At 41.8% G+C, this 24258-nt stretch overlaps 1 protein-coding gene across 1 annotated transcript in view; it reads left to right on the top strand.

The window, feature by feature from the left end:
- The window catches only part of ANO2 (anoctamin 2), a 335522-nt gene that overhangs the window by 253035 nt on the left and 58229 nt on the right, over positions 1-24258 (top strand). The window contains exons 14-15 of the mRNA XM_079140683.1: positions 2073-2147; positions 15902-16097. Coding sequence (XP_078996809.1) covers positions 2073-2147; positions 15902-16097 — 271 coding nt within the window. The remainder of the gene's footprint in view (positions 1-2072; positions 2148-15901; positions 16098-24258) is intronic.

Below are 24258 nucleotides of genomic sequence, written 5' to 3'. Positions count from 1 at the left end.
ATTTCTTTTTAATTTTTTCTCCTTTTTATTCAAAATAGTCATGCCAGTTTCCTGATCAGGTTTAGCTCTGAAGTCCTTTTCCTTGTGTTTTTGTCAGTCCGAGTTCCTTCTGGGTAGGCTGAGCCTTCTCCTCATTGTGTCTTCAGAATCTAGCCCACAGCCTGGTCCATTGAAATGCTCAGATTCTGTTTGTTGAGTGGAACTGAATCCAGATTCATTCACCAAGACCTTGATTATAACTGGGGAGGCCTCAGTGAGAGACCCTCTGGTTCTTCAGAATACCCACTGATGTCAGTCAGCAGCCTATCTTCAGTTTTCCTTATCACTATCTTAAAGGAAAATAGTTTCCAGATACCTTAAAGGAAAATACCAGGAAAACAATGAGTGACACTAAGAATTAATAATGGAGGAAAATGAAAGGAATTCTACTCTTCTTGATATCTGACCTAAGTTAGAAGATTATGAGTGAGTCTTGTTCCAACCCCATTAGAAATAGGATTTTATGCTCCCATCTATTTGGAATGGTTATCATCCATTTTTACCTTGTTCTCACTGTGTGATGAAAAAAATCTGTGGGACTAGGAGTCAAGAGAACCAATTCCATAACAAGTTATGCAAACCTAAGTATATGACTTGTTTACATATCTGTAAGTCAATATACTAATTACTAAATGACTTCAACTTTAACACTTATTTCCAACTCATTTATTAAGCCAGCTCAACCCTATTCTTGGTTCTAGACATGCAATGAGACCATTCCTTTCCTCTGGTCCCCATAGGCTCCCTCCAAAGACAACCCTTACTCCCAAGCTAACAAATGATTCTTCCTCTTTTTGGTGTGTGGATGTCCTCTCCATTCCATTAGCCTGTGAGACCCTGGGGCCAGTAATCATATGGACTTTGTTCTGTCTCCTTATTGTGCCTGCCACCAGAGTCTACACAGAGTAGGTACACAGAGGACTTTGGAAAGGAGTCTTTTAGGCCTTTTAGCTTACAGTACAGGCTTTCAAAGGCTAGATGGCACTGTTGCTAGAGCCAAATCAGGTGTGCTCTGAAGTACCAGTGGAGAGAGAAGGGAAAACACAGCAGGGGGCCAGAAGCTCCCTTGCTGAATTTGACTCAGACTCCCTGCAGACAGTGCACAGTGTGCTTTGCACCTTCACAAATATGGTTTCAGAAAATCTTCACAACAATCATGTGTGGTAATCAGGACAGCTGTCTTGGTCCTAAGTTTACAGAATTATAGCTCAGAGGGACCAAGTGCCTGGACTCAAAGTATACTACATTTATATAACAGAACTTTTTTACGATTCATGCCTGTTGGCATCACCTAACCAAAGGAGAGTGGGTCTTCAGAGCATGCTGAAAGAGGATTCTAGTGGGTGATATATTTATTCCCGGAGAATGACCAGGGTGAACTGTACCCAGTCTGAGGGGAAAAGGTAGAGTTCTCAATCATGTTAATTGATTGGCTCAGCTTAACCTGTGTCTGCATTTGGGACAAAGAGAGAATACAGTTGCATTGGAGAAAAAAAAAATGTTACTATATACAGGTTTTTTTAAAGAATAAAAATTATGGGTAATTCATGTAGTTACTAAGACCTGAGGTCAGTGGTTGATATTTTATTTAAAGGATGATCTGTTTAGAGAATGCTGCCTTGTGGTTGGGCTGCATCTGCCATTGTCTATTCCTTTTCCAGATTCATAAAAACAAACAAATAAACAAAACCTTCCAGTGCAGTAGATTACCATACCCAGTTTACAGATGAAGAAACAGAAGGTTAGAAATGTAAAGAGATATATCCAAGATCACGCAGTTGATTAGTGATTACTCTAGGATTTAGCCCAAATAAGGGTGAAATAAAATCTTGTCTTCCTTTCACTCTCATTTTTTGGGGTTATGTCAGCACATCTAAAACTACAAAATTAGGAGGGCTGTTGTTGATATAGAAGGTAAGACTCCCATGGTTAGAAAAATATCTATACAGAGTGACAAATGATGTGTAAAAAATTGAGAATGAAATGTGGTATTCGTACCTTCTGATTGTCTCTACTCTCCTGTTTCTTCCCAGGATGATGAAGATAAACTGACTTGGAAAGATCGGTTCCCAGGTTACTTGATGAACTTTGCCTCCATCTTGTTCATGGTAATTTCCATGAGGGATCATGTGGCTATGACTGTGTGCATGCCTATCCTGTTATGTGAGTGCTGTGGGTATTTCATTCTATTATGCTATGGCAATAATGAGGAGTTGGTAAAGGTGAAGCTACAGTCCCGCTAGAGAAGCAGGATCTTAGGCAATAGTGAGGCCATTGGCCACACACATTTGAAGTTGGAACTTCCATAGAGTCGGTTGTGAGATAGTGACTTCATATGTCAGACTGAGAATGTGGAGGAGTAATGCAGCTTAGAATGCTCCAAAACTGTGGCAGCCTATTTGGACTGTGGATGGCTCTTTCTGATGGTTTGTGGAATAGAACAGGATCCAGAAGCCACAGGACATGGCCAACTGGGGCTCTAAGTCTGATTCCACAGTATCCCTGTAGATGCTGAGTTGATTTCCCTGTGTTCTACGATAGAGTTTGGTGGAGCTTTTTTTTTTTTTTTTGATGCAAGATATTTTATTAAGTGGACAGGTAGAGTGTCTGCCCACAGGGTGAGAGAGAGAGAGAGAGAGAGAGAGAGAGAATGAGGAGGAGAGAGAGAATGGTGGTGGAACTGTTCTCAAGCAGAGGAATTTTGTGGGCTAATAACAACAGACCATTGACTGGTGAGGAGGTTTGTGGGCTAACAATCTGAGCCAATGACTGCCAAGAATGTTCACAGGCTGGCGAGCAGACCAGTGGCTGGTTGGGATGTTTGCAGACTGACAATATGGGTTGTAAAATGTTGTGGGGGGAGGGGAGAATACTGGCGGCAACAAAATGGCAGTTGTGATGCCAATATTCCTCCCTTTTTGTTTTAATTGATACTGGGGGTGGGATGATGGTCTTTCTTTTGTAGCTTCTTCCTGCTGGTTAGGGGCAAAGAGTCTCAGTCCTGTTAAAAAAAAAGGATTAGGGAGGGCTTTAGGTGGGAGCAGAGTTTTTGGAGCTGGAGGTGTCACTAGTGAATCGCAGGTCTCAGCTTTGGGTGTCAGGGGCTGGTAGGCTTGAAGATGAAGCAGTTGATTGACCGATTGGTTGGTGAACTTGTGTGGGTCCGCCAGCTCCGGAACTTGTGTACCTGATCTTGTAGGAACTTCTGTAGGCAATTTAGTAGGCATGGTCCTGTTTAGGAAGATCTGTAGACATTAAAACAACCAAAAATCTCTGACTCTGGTAGTTTCTCTTGATAGTTATCAGGCACTCCTGCCTAAGAATCTCCTTTGTAGCCTCCAATCTTATTATTCTTGGGGCTAACACATGTGTAGGTCTTAAGGAACTATTGTCTTTTCTTTTAAACCCAATTATAGCTGTATTTTGGTTATAACTATTTTTTTCTTGGTGTTCAAGACCAAGTTGGTCAAATTGACCTTGTTCCTATCTGCTGTTAAGGGTCAGCTGAGTTCCCACAGGGGTTACTCATGGAGAACTTGAGAGCAGCTTCTTAGTTCCTTTAGTGCCATTTGCTAGGTGGGGTCTCCTTAATGAGGCGGCTTCCTTTGGAAGCATCAGGGATGTCTCCCTTTTTCAATGACCGTTCTCTTTGCGGCAGGTACACTGACTGGCTTATCTTCCTCTAGTGGTCTCATTAATTTCCTTGATCAGAAGGTCATGTGACCCAGAGTTGCAAAGCTTCTTAGAGAAGTTCTCTCATTTCCTGGTTTCCAGCTAACTTAGAGGGAAGAGTCGAATACTGGTTTTGTTGGCCCTTTTGTGTTAATCTTGATCTTAAACATTCAGCAAGCCAGTCTCACCAGTCATAAAGTAAGAGTACTAGACTTTAACTCTAATGTTTATGATTTTACAGTCATTTACCCCCTTTTATTTAATTGGGGTCTATATTATCTGTCCTATAGGTGATGGCTTATTATCTTAAATTAATTTAGATTGTTTGCTCTTGAAGCAGTACTTCTGCAAAACATTAATCAGGCAACAGTTAGAAAGTTTACAAGGAAAATACAAAATGGAATTAACAGTAAAACATTTAGTTTGTATAGTAGCTATCTTGAATTTTGACTGAGCTATACATTATATCCTCTGAGATTGCAGTAATTTTACAACAAAAACCAATCTTTTGAATATAACTTTAAATAAGCTGAAGTCTGGTTTATTTTGGAGCCATTCTGACATGTAGTAAGGTGGGATGCAGAGCCTTTTCTCAGGTGAGGCAGGGCTCTTTACAAATCTTAGGTAAAGTGTTCTAGTTCTGAAGCCGGTCTTTGTCTCTTTCTTAAATGTCATTTTAAGAGGTTTACATATATTGTTTCCTCAGTGTATATGAACATTAGTTAACACAATGTAACATTAGCATTTAAGAAAAAAAAAAAACAAGAGTCCTAGAAGAAAAAATGATAATGGCCCTTAATTATTTTAATAAAATAGCATGAGGGAACAAGAAAGAGAAAGGCCAAGAGAGGGAGGGAGAGGGAAATGGATGGGGGGGTGGAGGGAGGGAGAGAAAGAGAGAGAGAGAGAGAGAGAGAGAGAGAGAGAGAGAGAGAGCCTTAAAACCATTTTTCTGTGTTGCAGCCCAGGAGAAGTTTAAAATGGACACTGTTTTTTTCTCCAGTCTCAGGTTGGTCCCTCACTGAGCCTGATGCAGTCTATATTCCAAAGTAGGCTTCAGCAAAGCTAGGCAGGGGAAATTGCCTAGGGCTTTTTATCTCCCACTACTTTTGGGGAATGGGGCTGCTATATCATACTCCTTACTGCGACATGCCACTGACTGTTGGGTTGGTTAGGGTTACTCCCTCCACGCCAACCACCTCCAGTAGTGGGGCTATAATATGTGTGTAGGACCTAGGTGGACTAGGTGTACTGGGTAGCGGAATGGAAGCAGAAACAGAACGGGGCAAAGGAGATGGAGGAGCAGGGGCCAGAGGGGCCTCTGCCGCAGGGGACCAGTATGGTGGCTTTTTAGCCTAGTTGAAGTTGGAGGAGGAGGGATTAAGAGGGGGAGAAGAAGCCAAAAGGAGGTGTTCGAGTTTGCAGAAAGAGCAAAGATCAGGTTTAGTGTGCAAGAAAAGGAGAGTTTGAAATAAGGAATCCCTTTCCATCTGCCTACTTGCTCACAGAAGTTGTATCCCATTACGTGGTCATTTTGGATTGATTATCTAAGATTGTCTAGATCCTAGGGGTGAATCTGCCAGAATGGAAGACCCAGATCCCATGGTGGAGATTGATACAGCCGAGTCAAGGTGTCCGAGGCCACACTCTAGTTGGCTGGAGACGAGAAGGCAGCACAGTAATGGGGGCCATCACTTGAGATCAGTATGTGGCAGAGCTTTTTTGCAAGATTAGGTCATCTCAGCTATGTCAGGGAAAGCTGAGGGAGGAGCCTGTGATTCCTAATGGAATCAGATCAGCAGAAGGAGTTCATTCTTGGGAGCCAAGCTGGGTAAGACAACAGTAACTTAAGCTACAAGACCTCAGGAAAGGTGAACATCACAGGACCAAGTTAGAGTCACAAACACACTTGTCCCTCTTTATGGGGAGATTTTTTTTTTTTTTTTTTTTTTTTTTTTTTAGTATCTAAGTGTTTGTGTTCAGTTTTACAAAGGAGAATGTACACTTATATCTCAGAGCATTTCTAAGCTGGAATACACATTAGTTGCAGGGTGGTAAAGGAATAACTTATTCCAAAAATTAGGACTGGAAAAACACCATAATTTTCTGGGCCCAATGGCCAGAGGTAACTCTGACCCTGATTTGAGCTTACAATGGTGATTATTATTCATCTTGATTATAGAGGACGGGAGCCACATCCTAATCCCAGGCATTTAAGAAGTAAAGGAAGCTTGGACACCATCTAATTCAACTTCTTATTTTGCAGATGAAGTGCAGAGTTGTCAAAGCTTAGCAGTCTAAATTTGTTTTCTTCTCACTGCTTAAGTATGAAGCATGTAGAATTTATTCAAGAATATGTAGTGAGTTGCAGTGTGTTAAAGCTGAAATGATATAAAGTTTAATTTAGCTCTTCAAAACCTCCCATAATATGCATATTGCTGTCCAAGAGTTTATCCATTCATTCAAGAAATACTTAATGCATGCAATTATGTGCTTAGCACTATTATTAGTCACTGAATAAAGCAATAAATAAATAATCTCTCCCTTAAAGATTTACAGACAATAAATAAGTAAATAAGTAAAACAGACTTTCATCTCTAGTAGAGGTGGGATTTGTAACATCTCATTTTGCCAAAATTGATGAAAATGTTTGGATAATATATTTTCCAATCTTCTTAAAGCCTTGAAAGGCTGGCAGAATAGTAATAACACTAGGTTGAAATCCAAATGGAAATGGGAACCAAGGAAATGAACCTTGACCCCAATACTAATTTTACCTTAAGGACAATTTCCCATCTAGGCACATTTAGGCTTTGGTTTTGCTGGTTTTATGGACATGAAGCAGATAGAAATCAGGGACTGTGACTGCTTCAAAGTGGGAAAATATATTCACAATACTGTAACTCAAAGAATTTAGCCTGAAAACATATGAAGAATTATAAACCAATGGAATAAGACAATACAATAAAAAATTAGAAAAATACTTGGATAGATACTTCATAAAAGAGGAAATTCAAATGGCCAATAAACTTGGAAAAGAGTATACAGTCTCACTAGTAATCATGGAAATTCTAATTTAAACCACAGTAAAATACCACATGTACCCAACAGATAATATGCTGTTAAAAAGTCTGTTAATAACAAGTGTTGGAAAAGATATAGATCAAAAGAAATTCCTATACCCTGCTGGTGGGAATGGAAATTTTTAATAAAAAACACTTTAGAAATAGTCACATTATCTAGTAAAACTGAAATTTATGGCCTGAAATACCACTCCTGGTATATGCCCTGGAAAAACTTGTTTGCATGCACAGCAAAATACATGTACTAAAATGTCTATGGAAACACAGTTTATAATAACCCCCAATTGGAAACAATTCAAATGCTTATCCCCACTAGAATGGATAAACAAATTGAGATATATTTATACAATTAAGTCCTACATAGTCACGGAATTGAACAAACTCATAGTGATCCATAACATCATGGGTGAAAGAAACCAAAATAGAAAGAATAGATGTGGTTTGATTCTAATCGAAGTTCAGAAAGAGACAATCCTAACTCTGTTGTTAAGGATACATACCCATGTGAGAGAGCTATAAAGATAAGGAAGGAAATGACTGCCACAGTGTGGTCAGACCTAAAAGGAAAAGCTAGTGGGAACTGGCGTGGGATGAGGGGGACAGGGAGGAGGGCATGCAGAGATGCTGGCTGTTGATCTGGGTTTTATTGGAATTTGCTTTGTTCATTCAGCTGTGTGTGCATGTGTATGTGTAAAAGGAATTTGTCTATATGTTCACAATAAAATTTAAAAATACACAATATGCATATATTAAATAGGTTGGTCAGGGAAGTTCTCATTAAAGAGATTTTATCAAGGATCTAGAGGAGGGGAAAGAACCAGTCACATGGGAATTCTGGGGAAACATTCTAGGCAGGAGGAACAGGGAAGGGAGAGGCCCTGAGGTGGGTGGGATCTGGTATATAGAGGAAGAGCAAGCAGTAATTAGAATGTGACTGGAGTTGAGTACCCTAGAGAAAGGGAGAGATGGAAGGGACATGGTCAGAGAGATCAAAGGGAGTCCAAGCGTGGGTCATATAGGCCACAGCAAGGACTGGGCTTACCTAAGTGAGATGGGAACCCCAGGGGGAAGTTTTGTAGAGGAGTGACCCATTCTGACATCGGAAAGGTCATTCTGATGTAGTGATAAATGTTGTTAGGAAAGTGGGGTAGGAAGAGGGAGATTGCATAGGAAGCTACTGCAATAATTCAAGAAGTATGGTGGCCCAGCTGGGGTGATAGTGAAAAGGGGTCAGGTGCTAGTTCCATTTCAAAACTGGACCTGAAAGAATTTGATCTTGTCACTGTAAAATGAAAAGACATGGAGCATGGCTTTATGTTTCTATTCTTAGCAACCAAAAACACTGCACATAACCCTTACTGGGCTGGAGAGAAATTCTGGAGTTGTTCTCATGATTGGATGCGACTCTAGAGCTCAGCATCTCATCCAGGTTGGAGACCTAATAGGCTATGGATGATATTTAAAGACATGAAATTGCATGAGATCACCAGGGGAGTGCAGGTCAATAGGGAAGAGGTCCAAGGACAGTTCCAGGAAAGTACAGTGTTATAGTTTGGGAATGTGAGAGGGAAAAGCCAGAAAGAAGATTGAAAAGGAACAGCTAGGAGAGAGTTGGGGGTCAAGAAAGTGTACTAAGGAGCAGGGCAATCCATTACATCAGATGCAACTGATAAATCAAGGTAGAAGAGAATGAAACTAGCTTATCTACTGTCTGGGAAAACACCTGGGACATACCATCATCTTCATCAGTCACTGACCACCATCTGATAAATACTGAAAACTAGGTCAATGCCAGATCATCTTGAAAGGTCTATTTTTTTTTTTTTTTCACTTACATAGAGACCTTCTAAAGCTAAACTGGAGGGTGGGAATTTTTTTGTGTGTTGTTTAGAAATAATATGCAATAACCTCTTTTTTAAAAAGAAAAAGTGCTCCTTTTCAACCCATTCAACTCCTAATCTTGAGAGGAATGCAAGATTCTGCTTCAGGAACCAAGAATTAACTGATAATCATACTGTGTTTGGGGTTCCCCATCTTCTGTGAGCAAGTGCTGAGCCTGGGATATGTGAGTGAGGGCTGGGAGTGCAAATTAGGGGGTAGCACCCTCTGAATCCTCCCTCTAAAGTCCAGTCCTCTAGCTTTCTGGTCTAAGTTTACTGACCTGGGGTTAATTTTTAACTCTGTTTTCTCTTTTCATGATTAATTTTGTTTATTGGTGCATTGAAATTATACATAATAGTGGGCTTCATTGTTACATATTCATGCACGCACACACTGACAATATAATTTGGTCAGTTTATTTTATTTTATTTTTTTTTATTGTAAACAAATGGGATACATGTTGTTTCTCTGTTTGTACATGGCGTAAAGGCATACCATTTGTGTAATCATAAATTTACATAGAGTAATGTTGTTTGATTCATTCTGTTATTTTTTCCCTTCCCCCCACCCCGCCCACCCCTCTTTACCCTCTATACAGTACTTCCTTCCTCCATACTTGCCCCCCTCCCTAACCCTAACTCTAACCCTAACACTAACCCTTCCCTCCCCCCCATTATGTGTCATCCTCCACTTATTAGCGATATCATTCGTCCTTTGGCTTTTTGAGATTGGCTTATCTCACTTAGCATGATATTCTCCAATTTCATCCATTTGCCTGCAAATGCCATAATTTTATCATTCTTTATGGCTGAGTAATATTCCATTGTATATATATACCACAGTTTCTTTATCCACTCATCAATTGAAGGGCATCTAGGTTGGTTCCACAGTCTGGCTATTGTGAATTGAGCAGCTATGAACATTGATGTGGCTGTATCTCTGTAGTATGCAGATTTTAAGTCCTTTGGGTACAGGCCAAGGAGTGGGATAGCTGGGTCAAATGGAGGGTCCATTCCAAGTTTTCTAAGGAGTCTCCACACTGCTTTCCAGAGTGGCTGCACTAATTTGCAGCCCCACCAGCAGTGTATGTGAGTGTACCTTTCTCCCCACATCCTCGCCAACACCTGTTGTTGCTCGTATTCTTGATAATCGCCATTCTAATTGGGGTGAGATGGAATCTTAGGGTGGTTTTGATTTGCATTTCTCTTATTACTAGAGATGTTGAACATTTTTCCATATGTTTGTTGATTGCTTGTAGATCTTCTTCTACTACAAAGCAATAGTAACAAAAACAGCATGGTATTGGTACCAAAATAGAAAGGTAGATCAATGGTACAGAATAGAGGACACGGACACAAACCCAAATAAATACAATTTTCTCATACTAGACAAAGGGGCCAAAAATATGCAATGGAGAAAAGATAGCCTCTTCAACAAATGGTGCTGGGAGAATTGGAAATCCATATGCAACAGAATGAAACTAAACCCATATCTCTCACCATGCACAAAACTCAACTCAAAATGGATTAAGGACCTCGGAATCAGACCAGAGACCCTGCAGATTATAGAAGAAAAAGTAGGTCCAAATCTTCACCTTGTTGGTCTAGGACCAGACTTCCTTAACAGGACTCCCATAGCACAAGAAATAAAAGCTAGAATCAACCACTGGGATAGATTCAAACTAAAAAGCTTTCTCTCAGCAAAGGAAACTATCAGCAATGCGAAGAAAGAGCCTACAGAGTGGGAGAATATCTTTGCCAATCATACTTCAGATAGAGCACTAATCTCCAGAATCTATAAAGAACTCAAAAAACTCTACTCCAAGAATTCAAATAATCCAGTCAACAAATGGGCTAAGGAAATGAATAGACACTTCACAGAAGAAGATCTACAAGCAATCAACAAACATATGGTCAGTTTAATATTCCAGTACTTTCCCTCCCTGCCTCCCTCCTCCTGGCCCCTTCCTTCTACTCTGTCGACCTGTTTTCTCTTGATAAGGTAGGGGATTGTCAGCGGCCAAGTCCTTCTGCAGCCTAAGCTTTCCTCCCATGCCCAGTGTGATCATTTACTTACACTTATGTCCTGAGGAACCTTGGATGGCTGCAATAGCCCCTTATATCATCCCCCTGCTTTTGCACTGGCCTTTGCAGATCATCAGCACCTTGGGTTTTACGTTTTTTAAACCTAATTCAAATCTATCACTCATCTGTTTTGAACTTTCTGGTGGCTTCCCATCTCCTGGGTTGCAGAAACCAATGCACAGGGCTGACCCTCGTCACTGCCCACCCATCTCCCACCCGACTCTCCCCTTGTTCACTCTGTGCCAGCCACCATCTGCCAGAACACCTTCCCTCTCATTCCTTCCTTCAAGTGCTTCACGAAAGGTCCCCTTCTCACTGGGCCTTTCTCAACCGCACCTATTTAAATTGCAAACTATCCCCATACTCCTGTTTTAACTCATTTGTCCTTATAGTTTTTATCACACCGAAGTTATTATATATTTTATTTATTTATTTGGTTATTGTCTGTCTTTCCCCACTAGAGGATTAACAATAATTTCAGCCATAATTTCTTTTGTAAAATTTTTATTAACACATTAGCGACATATATTAATAGGAGTCAGCATGGTATTTTCAGACATGCATATGGCGTACTTTGGTCTTATTCAACTACTCTTTCACCCTCACCCTGGTTCTCCACTCCCTTCCCAGTCTCTAGTGATCTCTCCTCTGCTTTCAGGTTGACTTTTCTTTTTAATAGTTTCCACATATGAGAGAACATGTGACACTTGTCTTCCTGTGTCTGACTTGTTTTCCTTAACATGGCATCCTCTAGTTCTATCCATATTGCTATAAATGACAGGATTTCATTCTTCTTTATGACTGGATGATACTCCATTATGTATATTTACCACATTTTCTTTATCTTTTCATCTGCTGAAGGGCACCTAGGCTGATTCCCTATCTTATACATTGTCAATAGTGCCATAATAAACATGGGCATGCAGGTATTTCTTGTATGCCAACTTCATTTCCTTTGGATATATACCCAGGAGTGGGTTAGGTGAAGCATATGGTAGTTCTATTTTTAGTTTCTTTTATGAACCTCCATATTGTTTTCAATAATGTCTGTACTAATTTGCATTCCTGCCAACAATGTATGAGCTCTTTTTTCTGTACAATCTTGCCAACAATTGCTGTTTTTTCTTTTTTCTTTCTTTCTTTCTTTTTTTTTTTTTTTTGTCTTTTTGACAATAGCTGTTGTAACTGGAGTGAGATAGTATCTCATTGTGGTTTTGATTTACATTTCCCTGGTGGCTAATGATATTGATCATTTTTTCATATGTTCATTGAACATTTTGTATTTCTTCTTATAACTTTTTTTCTCTTTTTCTACTATATCCCTGACACCTATAACTGTGACTGGTAGATAGGAAGTGCTTCAGACATGTTAGAATGAATGACTAAGGGAGAAAACACATTACTTAAGTAGATGTCCGGCAGAGCTTATTATGTCAGTGATGAATCCATGACGGGTGTGTATGTGTGTGTGTGTGTGTGTGTGTGTGTGTGTGTGTGTGTGTGTGTTGAGCTACCACTGCATTCTGTGTCCTAGGTTGGACACTCTCCCACTGGATCAGCAGAGGTTGCTTCTGTTTTAAGCATTCCTATGTGCTTCTCCCTTCTTTTCTGGAAAGTTCTTCCTCTTCCTTATTCTTTCCTCTAAGCCTTTCCCACAGGAATCCATCTCAAACTTTTTTCTGGAAAGTTCTTCCTCTTCCTTATTCTTTCCTCTAAGCCTTTCCCACAGGAATCCATCTCAAACTTTTTCCAGAGTTTTCTCTGTTTTACTCTCTGCTGAGAGCTTACCAGAAGCCCACGAACTATGTGAGGCCTGTGACTCTGATTAGCTCTTACTAGGGTTACCCTGTTGTATGTGTGCAGTGGTTTCTCAACTTTGCTTCAGAGTGGAAGTCCTGGAGTGTAGGGATGAGGCTATTTCTTCTTCCTTTTTTGTAGTGTCAATTAGTATTCTGGAATCTGTAGCCTGGCTTACATTGTGGTATAATTCTTTATGCCCCAGAGGTCAAATTATGGGATTGAAACACTAAAGGTCACAGGGACTAGGCTAATGTGACCATGTGCAAGGCAGCCAGGTCACCCATACCTGAGAATAAGTAAATCTTTACCAAGCTGCCTCCACACCAAAATGGCATAAGCCATAGAATGTAGCCCAAAACCAATCTTCTTTCAACCTACTTGTGGGAGACTGATCACAAACATGCAATAATATACCCAGTGCAGTGGTTTATACAACAGCTGGTCAAAAAAAAATATTTGTTGTATTTAATAAATGAAATCAATCATATCATATAGACACAAGCAATGACCATGGTACTGAATTTAGTTGCCAAAAGACCTGAGTTTTAATGTCAGGGTGGGATTGTAGGCTTGGGATCTATAAAGCAGGGCTCAAATTTTGGATCATCATTAAATCTCATTTATAAAAGGCATATCTTGCTTGGTCATTGCAGGTAAAGATGTGCATTGAATAGCAACATCAGGAAGGCACCATGGGTCAGCTGTTGATGATAGTGGTGTTATCACCCTTATCATCTCAGCTCTGCCCTGTCCCCTCCAGGCCTTGAATTAATCAGACTATTGCTTCTTGGGCCTCAGTTTTCTTTTATACAAGACCAAAGCCTGTATGAGAATGATCCCTGAGTGTAAAAATTTTTTAATTCCTACCATGAACCAGGAGACTATGATTGTAGTCCATGCCTGTGGCCTTGAGCAGATCACTTTTCCCTTTTCCATGCCTGCTTCTTGGTCTGCAAAATGATCACAGGCTGAGTTGGTGTTCTTCAAGCTTGCACAGCTTAAAAACTCTGCAGAAGCTAGAGATATTCTTGGAAATAGCAGAGGAGAGTTTCAGAAGCAGATTTCTTTTATGGGAGAGTAAACAAAGACCAGAGAAGTTAAGACTCCAAAGAATAATCAGAGACTGGGGAGAAGGTGTTAGAGGGCTGGGGGAAAGTGAGGGTGGGATGAAGAGGGCTTCCCTAAATGAGCACCATAGCCCTTTTGAATCTGAATAGGGATCTTGTTTAAATGCAAATTTCAAGTCAGTAGGTCTAGAGTTATATGTGGAATTTTTCATGTCTACCAATCCTCCAGCTGGTACGACTGATCTTGTCCATGGACCACACTTTGAGTAGCAAGTTAAGGGTATTCTTTTGTTCCCAACTCTAGCAGCCAGGCCTCTTAGAGAAGCCCAGCAGGTTGTCTCTTCCCCTTTGGGTCCTCCATGTTCCTCCCGCAAGACCCTGAAGCAAAGGATGTTTTTGCTATTTTTTTCCTTCAGTATTTCCCTCAATCACAACCCCAAATGTGTACACACACGAACCTCCTCAGTGACCTGACCTCCACTGCTTCATCAATACTTCCATCACTGGTCTTCACTGCAAAAGTGATTTTGGAGGAAAAGAATCTCACACCACATTTTCCAGGCCCTTACTGTCTGGCGGTGACAATCCCAGAGGAGCAGGAAGTGAAATGTCTACATTGTTGGAGCAGGGTGATGTCATGTCCAGGTTTTCCCACTTACATGGTAGTCATCCCTCCTTCGTCCTGCAGGCTGGCGTCTCTGTTGCTCCCACCCCCTCCCTGCATCTGAAGAGGAGCCTCCCGCGGAGTGTTTTCCCCATCTGTCCTCCCCAGCACGCATACACACACATACACACACACACATTTTACCCGGAGAACACCACCTTCCTGCCTTTCTTAGTAAGGGTTTCTTTCTCACACCATGGTCCACAGGGCAAGTACTAATATTTATAAAGCACAATAGGATAAACAACTGAGTCTGCCACCAGTACCCCCAGCTTCAGCATAGCCAGCACTCCCTGGAGGTCTGACTGTGTCCGTATTTGGACACATCTGCAACCCATTCCCAGCCCACCAGAGTGTCATTCACACTGCCTGTGAAGCCCTGCCCAAGTCTGAGCCCCTCCTCTCTTTCCTTCCCTCCTCTCCAGAACGTGTAGTCCAGCACAGTTTCTGCTTTCAGAAACTTCTACCTTCCCCTTTTTCCTGCCCATAGTTCTCATTTAGCCTCCATAGCTAGCGCCACTGTCCCCTGTTCCCTAGAGGAAATAAGGCTCCAACAACCTCATTTGCAGAAAGAGTGCTGAAAAGGCTTCAATTGACTGAAGTAAATTAGAATTCACTCTGAGCAGAGGATGCACCTAGCAGTTGCCTTTCCTCCTGCTGCTCTCTTGGAGAGGTTTACCAGGGCACTTTCTTCTCAGAGCATCCTGTAAATGGTCCTTCCTTGGTTGTGATGGGGAGAGGAAGGAGAGTTGGGGGTATAGGAAAGGAATGGGACTCTTGGGCTGATGTAGGTCTAGAAGAGTCCCTTATTATTCTTAGTTCTAGAAATAGGAAATAGGGGAACCTTGGAGGTCAAGTGGCTGGTACTTTTCTCTTTGGAACATAGCCACCAGAGATTTGTGCACCAAATGAGAAATCTGCCTCTCCCATTTCAAGTCACTTGGTTGAGAAATCATTCTGAGGACTGAGTTTGAAAATATCACTCCTGATTTATCTCCTTTTTTTCCTCTTTGAGTAACCTTACTCAGGGAGTAACCACCAAGCTGTAGGTCATCCTTTTGTAGCTCAAACACCTTCTGTGACTCCCTATTTCCTCTCATGAATGGTCCAGTTCAAATCCCACTTCTTCCATAAATATTCCCTGGTCAACCAGATCTGCTTGCTCCCCTGTACTGAGTTCCTTTAGCAACTAAGTTCTTTATTTAGCACTTTAGTACATTCTTACATATCATGTATTATTGTTTAAAAGTAGTTCATCTTATCTCTATATTCGATTGATTGAAATTTACCTAATGAAAGAAATCACAGGGTGTTGTACACTACAGTTTTCTTCCAGATTTGTTTGTGCATATGTGTGTGCATGTGTGTGTGTGTGTGTGTGTTTTAGAAAGTTCAGAATCTGATTTAAAACTAAAGATACTCTCCCCTGGAAAATATAGTTATATTCAGAATTCTGTATAAGAACTGTTGAGTTTGCAGTTTCCTTATTGCTCACTAAGGAATTGTAGCTTAATACCAACTTATGTAGCAAACAGTACTTTTAGCTGAACAAATAGTATGTGCTCAATAATTGTTTGTTGATGTGTGCCTCTCCCTGTTTTTTATGAACAGATTGCCCTGACGTTCTCCATTGTCTTTGGGGTCATTGTGTATCGGATCACAACTGCAGCTGCTCTGTCTCTCAACAAAGCTACACGCTCCAATGTCCGGGTGACAGTGACAGCAACAGCAGTCATCATCAACCTCGTGGTCATCCTCATCCTGGATGAGATCTATGGTGTTGTGGCCAAGTGGCTTACCAAAATTGGTACTGTGTCGCCAATCCTGTGTTTTTATCTTGGGGCTTGTTGAATGTGATCATTCCAATGTGTGGAAGGTGTCTGTGGTAATGACTCCATATGAAAAAAGGGACAGGAACAGGATGTTTTGTACAGTACCTTTTAATTAGAAGAATGAGGAAGTGCAGTACCTCTGTACTTGTAGGGCCCACCAAAGGGCTTTCCCTAAAGATGGGAATCCTTCCTGTCGCATGCTTGATTGCTAGTACTCTGGCCCATGTTGATTGCCTCATGTGACAGGAACTCACCATCCCCTAAGGATAATCCACGGGGTCTGTTCTTTCTAGCAAGGTAGATTCAACACTTCCTGTTGAAAATTAGAGTTTTAGTTCCTCTCATTTTCCCAGCAGCATTTATAAAGTGGAGGAAAGCCTTCTGATACTTGAGCCCCAGAGGGTCTTATCTATCCCAGAAAATTCACGCATTCCCCAGGCACTGAGCAGACTTCAAAGAGGCATATCAAACTTCCCAAGCTTCAAACCAGTGAGAAAAATGCAGTGGTCTCAACATGCAGACTTGTCATTTGAGCTGTGACCTGCTGTTGCCTGAGCATCACACATTGGCATTTGCACTTATTAGATGGGGGAGGCCTGAGAGTTGAGACCCTTTCCTCATTGTATTCTGGGTGGCCTGAATGTACCCTTCCTTTCTTGAAATTAGGAATTTTTCCTTTGACTGTAAGGGCTAGGAGTCCCAGCCTCTTGCTTACCTCATAGAGAAGTTAAGTGAATGGTGTAATATCTTTAACTCACTGACCGGTCAGAAGCTAGACACTCAATAAAATGAGCCTTCCCAAGAAGACCAGAGAATTCCATAAGGTTATTCTGCTGGTGACTTCCCCCAGCATGATCTTTCCTCTTAGACTACACATAGTGGCACCTACCTCTGACTTCCATGTGGGTGTAGGCATGTGTATCTAGGGTACAGGTCTGACACTACAGAGTTATAAGTATTTTCTCTTAAGTATCTGCATAATTATAAATATCATCTGCGTTCCTTCTAAGATTCTTGAGAAAAAAAATTAATTCAGTTTATTCAGCAACTTACTGTACAGGAATCTGTAGGAACAGTTAGGAGGAGCATCTAATACTCCAGGGAGCTTAGGGAAGTCTTGGAGATAGAGAGACCTACCTAAATGAAGAGCTCAGAAAAGTAGTGCTGGGTGGGCATGTGTGTAGGGAGAAGGGAGTGGGCAGGAGGAGTGAAACGTTCCTGGAAAAGGACACAAAGGGAAGTGTGGCACTGAAGGGAGAGATCAGATCCCTTAGGTTCAGGAAGGGCCCACAGAGGAGGCATGTGGGCCACTTGGACCACTAAGAGAATTTTGGTGGATTTTAATACCAGTAGAACAGGAAGAACCAAGCTTAGAATACAGGAAAAAGAGCATGATGCATGTCTAGGAAGACATAGCATCCCAGTGTGGTGGCTGCTCTGGGACCCATGGCATGTCCAGGGGTAGGAAACTGGGCCCAGGGAGCTGGCCAATGCCTGGCTTTATTTTTCAGTGGAAGACTTTAAGTTTCAGCCTCAGGAGTATGTATTTATTTTTATATGCAATGAAGAGCGTTTGCTGGAGTTTAAAGGTGAATCTGATAAGGAGTACCATCCTCCTGGTCTGATTACTGAGCCAGGAGTTCTATTTCCATTTCTGTTTCTATAAAACAAAGGCAGAAGTAGACACAAGTCAAGATGTGAGCTTTAAAACTAAAAAAGTCTACACTGAAGAAAGTAGCTCTATAGAAAAGCCAAATAAGCTTCCTAGTACCAAATTCCTGACAGATTTATCCTTTCCATGGAAGGACAGGGTGCATAGGCAGACATGAAAGGTCACAGAACACTTGTTTTCTGCCCACCCTTTGTTCCAAAGGAAAGGCAGAGATAGCTGACTGGCAAGGAATGCCAGTGTCACCTTCCAGACTTACCAAAATGACAAGTGACTCCCCTTTCTCTCACTGAAGAGGAGAAATAAGTGAAATGGGGAGACAAGCTAAGGTGTTACAACTGACCATACCTCTCCAATGGAGGAACATCAAGAGTGGAAAGAAATGTCTCAGTTCCCTACACCTGGCCCCAACCCAGTACTATTGAGTTTTCCAAGAATGTGATGTGCTGGAGATATTTGCTTGGAAAATTATTCAGGTCAGGGTACAGAAAGCAATAGAATAGAGAGAGGCAGGAAGACCTAATATAAGGGATATTATTGAGTGCATGCACAGGAAGTGAAGTAGAAATAAGCAGGAAGTTGATGATGTAGAAACTTCTTCTTGCCCTTCATTGGGGTTTTCTTACAAAGCTCCAGTTAGTTGTAAAGATGGAAGATAGTGATCAACCATCAGAACTCATTAACAAGAGCTTAACGAACACTTTCCATGTGCAAGGCTATGCCTTAAACTCTTTTGTTTAACATCATAAACAAAATGGCCATATACCAGTTCCCACTCTGGAAGCTATATCTGCTGTTTCTAGCAGCACTCCCCTAATCAACCAAAAAGATCAGGATACTTCAGTTTGTCAAGCCAATGCCCGATCCTCCATAAAAAAAAAAAAAAAAAAAGAAGTCTGCAAACTAGAAAAGGTATGGAATTCTAATGTGTACATTTTGTTCTTTGTGGCACTGATACTGAAATGTGTTTTTAAACTACAAAATTTTTCTTTTAGCCCATTTTGTCTTCATAAAAACTATAGCCTATAAAAAAAGTATTATATCCTCATTTTCCTAAGATTCAAACTCAGAGTCTACCTCTAAAATGTGGCTACTTTTTATGTTATTTTGACATAAGTTTTCTATTGTCTATTTGGAAGTGTTACTTTGGGTCTCTGCTCAGAAACCCACATGGGCCCTGTTCTGGGTTGTTGCTCTTATCTCTTGTATACTGGATGCTCCCAGAGTGCTCAGAGAGGTGCTATTGTGTAGTAGGAGATCACTAAATTCAAGAATCCAGTAGAAGAATCTTTGAATTCCTCTTCCTTCCCATCCCTCAATTGTGTAGCATTAGGCAGCAGGGAATTTTCTGAGCCAAGTTTTATGGATTTTTCCTTCATATGGATCATTTTCTATCCTCTATCTATAAATCATTACCCTGGTGGATGATTTCACACCCTGATGGATGTTTATGCTTTTGTCTTCAGCCTCTCTCTATGGTCCTATCTCTTAGAAGTCCTGACCCAATCACCCTTTCTTTAACAGTGAATTTGGGGACATCACCCCTATTCAGGCTCCTCAAAGAGCTACCCTTTGCTCTTATGGCAGATATAAACCTGTATTTCAGGCTCTCAACCACCTTCCCCCCACTGTCCTCCTGCACGCTGACCAACCCACTCAACTCACAGTCACTCTAGGTCACCCTCTGAGCTCCCACCCCTGTGCCTGGCTCATGCTGCTGTAGCTATTCTAACCACCTTAAATGACCCTCCCCATAAAGTACTCTCAAAACTTCCTCATCCATGGACAGTCAGCCCTCGGTGATTTTCTTCCTTCTCTGAACTCTGTAGCACAGATCTTTATTTTTTTTTAATTTTAATTAAAAATCATAAATTTACATAGGGCAATGTTGTTTGATTCATTCTGTTATTTTTTCCCCTTCCCCCCCACCCCTCCCACCCCTCTTTTCCCTCTATACAGTCCTTCCTTCCTCCATTCTTACCACCCTCCTTATCCCTAACCCTAAACCTAACCCTAACCCTAACACTAACTCCTCCTACACCCCCTTAATATGTCCTCATCCGCTTATCAGCGAGATCATTCGTCCTTTAGTTTTTTGAGATTGGCTTATCTCACTTAGCATGATATCCTCCAATTTCATCCATTTGCCTGCAAGTGCCATAATTTTATCATTCTTCGTGGCGGAGTAATATTCCATTGTATATATATATATACCACAGTTTCTTTATCCATTCATCAACTGAAGGGCATCTAGGTTGGTTCTACAATCTGGCTATAGTAATTGAGCAGCTATGAACATTGATGTGGCTGTATCTCTGTAGTATGCTGATTTTAAGTCCTCTGGGTATAGGCCAAGGAGTGGGATAGCTGGGTCAAATGGTGGTTCCATTCCAAGCTTTCTGAGGAATCTCCATACTGCTTTCCAGAGTGGCTGCACTAATTTGCAACCCCACCAGCAATGTATGAGTGTACCTTTTTCCCCACATGCTCTCCAACACCTACTGTTACTTGTATTCTTGATAATCGCCATTCTAATTGGGGTGAGATGAAATCTTAGGGTAGTTTTGATTTGTACTTCTCTTATTACTAGAGATGTTGAACATTTTTTCATATATCTGTTGATTGCTTGTACATCTTCTTCTGTGAAGCGTCTGTTCATTTCCTCAGCAAATTGTTGATTGGATTATTTGTATTCTTGGTGTAGAGTTTTTTGAGTTCTTTATAGATTCTGGAAGCACAGATCTTTCATTCACTTATTCATCTATCAGTTGTTCGTGGAGTGCCTACTTTTAACCAAGTACTATTTGGGGAACACAGTACTAATAAGAGTTCAGACCCTGCTGTAATTATGCTATCCTTGTGGTGAGGGAAAGACAGTGAACAAAAATATTTCACAGAGTAAAAGAAAGGTGTGATGTGATGGGTCCCTGCATGGTCAGGAAAGGTATTTCAAGGTGGTGATGTTGTGAGACCAGAGTGACAGGAGGGAATCATCCACACAGGATCTGGAAGGAGTACCCAAGGAAGACAGAACATCAAAGACAAAGACTACTGGTGGGAATAAACTTGGAGGGTTTTATCTACAGTAATCTTTGGATGTGAGTCATGTGCTGTTTTATCTTATTGCTCATATTTGCATGTGTTCCCCGCATTAGAATAAACTCAGCCATACTAGGGTCATAAAACATCTTCAAATCTTGGATCACATAACGTAAAGTGGCCTAGGTGTTCTTGCTCATACTACATGTCCAGTGTGCCTGCTGCCACTCAATGACCCAGATTGATGGAGGCTGTGGGGAACACAATGTCAAGGAACCAAAACTTGAAGATCTATAGATGCTATCAGATGCTTCTTTCTAGAAGCATCATCAATCCCTTCTGCTCCCATTTCACTGGCTAGAATCAGTGTAATGATGAAAGAGTTGGAACATGTGTGGAAGTTCATGGCCATCCTGGGTGCAGGACAAGTCTCTATCACTTGTGCCAATCAGACTGCAAGATTCTTGAGAGCAGTGACTGTCTTTTATTTGTTTTATATATCCTATAGTACCTGGCTCATGGTGGATCTTAGCACATGTTTGTGGAAATTATTGGTGAAATACATCTCTCTTTCACTCATGCAATCAAGAATTTTTTTTCAAGGAATGCCCACAGCTTAGGTATCCAATAAGCCCCAGTAGAGGCTGCCATGAGTATTCACTACTTTGACTCTTCTTGCCTGCAAAAGGATTGGAGGAAATTTTGAAAAGAACAAGACAGTGACAAAGTTGTCCCAATAGGAGAGTGACTGACAGATGCAATGGGGGTATCAGAGGATTTGAAGTTTCCTTTTTGTCAAAGAACACTCACACTAACAGATTATCATACAAAGGAGTTACCCAGTATACTCTCAAGCAGAGGTATAGTTTCAGGGTCTCCACAGGCCCCTGCAGGGACATAAAACTGTGAATAATGCCACCTAATGGAATAAGAAGTCTGCCAGGCTTAGGGGCTTCCTTGGCCATTCTCACGCTGGGTTTAATACCCGTCTGGCTTCCTGCCCCAGATCTCCTGATAGTTGAGGAGGCTGTGACTATGTGCTTTACTTACCAGGTGCAAACAGCTGGTGTAAACAACCCCAACAAGTTCCCAAGAGTTTCCTGCAAGGCTAAGTAATAAAGACCAATTTCCTGGGACTATCCATCCACAGGCCCAGGCATCAGGCCTATCTGAGGTTCATCTTTGCCCCAAGTATTTATGACTAAAGACAAAAATTGTTAAATGCCTTGAAAGTAATCAACTCAGCAGTGGTAGATAAGAACTATCATTTTCTTCCCAACTTTCACAGTGACAGTGGTAATGAGCTTGGGTGCAAAGCACCCTATAGTCCAGAGGCAGTGCAGCACTGGCGAAATGGGGCTAGACTAAAACTGGGCATGACTATGGAATGGGTAAAGCTCTGAAGCCTTGTCAGAGAGGGAACCTGGCCAACCAAGGCTGCCAGAGTACGAGTGTGTGGCCAGTTTCAGGAAGTATCAGTAATTGGAGTTGGTGTCTACAGGGGCAAGGACTCCAGGGAATTGGGGGAAAGAGGTCTGTCCTGATCCCTAGTGGTTGGTAGTAACCACTACATTTTTGGAGGGGTAACTGATGGTGGTTATAGAGAAAAGATCCAGATCCTGGGGGAGGTAGTGAGCAAGAGCTGGACTGGACATCAGAATATCAGACACACAGGCAAATAGGATAGGCTCAGGTGTGGTGGGAGGCTGGGACATGAGACAAGGAAGCGGAAACCAAGCTGACCAGCTTGAGGTTTGTTTCCCCCTTGGGTCAGCCTCCAGGGTCCTACTGTGCTTTTCAAGGAAGAGGCTTCTGAGCAACACATTTGGAAGCAGGCTGTCTGAAAACTACAGGCTCTTATGGTCAACAAAGGCCTGTGTCATGCTTGGCCTGGAAGAGGGCCTGTCCTTACTCTAGCTTGGGGAATTTTGCTAGTCAGAGGCAGAAGGTAGGGGTGCGGGCTGGCAGAAGGCTTCTAGGCCGAATCATCAGATGCCAAAGGCTTCTGATGCCTCATAGGCATCATTCTCTAACCCCAGCTCTGCAGTTCCTCTTCCTCCTCCTCCTCCTCCCCCTCCTCCTCCTCTACTTCGTCTTCCTTTTAAAATGGTGTATAAAGTACTGGGTGGTTTGTGGGGTGCTGGAAAAAGTGAAAATCCAAAACTCGGTGTGCAGTTTCTCCTGAGTATTGCTTTTGCACACTCATGAGGTTGAACTATTGCCAGTTGGGCCAGCATAAATTGGGGACCATCTGCATATTTAATCCTCAAAACAACCCCAATGGCATAAGTAATCCTAACACTTCCATTTTGAAAATGAGAAGACTGAGACCGAGGGAGATAACAGAAGAGAGGTAAGCAATAGTCCCCAGGTCACAGGTAGTGAGTAGTGAGTCTGGCCTCAGTGTCCTTGCTAACACTCTGCTACTTGACTGTCTAGACGCTGTTCTTGTTCCTCAGGAAATCTTAAATTTGTTAGGAAAACAAAAGAAAATACAACAAAGGACCCAGGAGATTTAAAATGTAATGTATTCACCTGTGGATGACAGGTGGTCGGATGTCTCAGGGAACAGTCACAACTAAGTGGATCAGATGCCCCATGCAGAGAGGACAGCCTTGGGAGCACTCTCCAAGTTCAGCCACCTGCCTCATAGGCCAGCACACATGAGGAGGTATTGAGGGTCCATAGACTTAGGGATCCCACATACTTTATTAAGTTTTAAAAATGAAAGGAATTTTGAAGAAATTGCCACCAGGAAGTCTTGATTCTAAGACATGTCTTCCTTGTCTTAGCTGCCCTCAGCAAAAGGTAGTATATTAGTAGTGAGGAGAGAAGAGGGGGAAGAAAGGGAAAAGGAAGGGGAAAAACCAATACCAAAGATACAAATGACTGTCAGGGCATCAAAACTTTCTAAAAAAGCACATTTGGGGTATATGTGGATGGATCTAATTTTCCATCAACTGTAGACAATGTGTGCTTTTGGAGTTTTGCAGGGTGAAAATGTTGGCTTTATTGGACTGAGGGCCCTGGACAGGGGTGAGAAAGTTGCAGTGAGCCTGCCCAGGAGCAGAGCTCCAGAGCAAGGGGCTGAGCATGGGCTGGAGTGAGACATTATGTGGGATGCCCAAAGTGCTAGGAGTCTGAAATCTGGCCTGAGATTCGGGTTTGCAGGAATATATTCCCTTCCCTTCTTCCTCTACCATCAGCTCCTGACATTGTAGGTTATGGACAGACTTCTGTGCTCTTTAAGGAAGGATGACCTTCTCCTTCAGGGAGGCTCAGTCAAGGGGCTGTTGCCACCAGGGTTTCCACTATTGGGACACACACACACACCACCCCCTTCATCTCCAGGATGACTCCAACACAGTTGCAAGAAAAAGGGCTCTCCTCTCTCCCTGGAAACCCTCCCTAGGAGCACATGTCTTGAA

The sequence above is a fragment of the Sciurus vulgaris genome, assembly GCF_902686455.1.
Source record: "Sciurus vulgaris genome assembly, chromosome: 5".
In the NCBI taxonomy this organism is placed as follows: Eukaryota; Metazoa; Chordata; class Mammalia; order Rodentia; family Sciuridae; genus Sciurus; species Sciurus vulgaris.
This window is presented reverse-complemented; position numbering and strand designations above follow the sequence as displayed.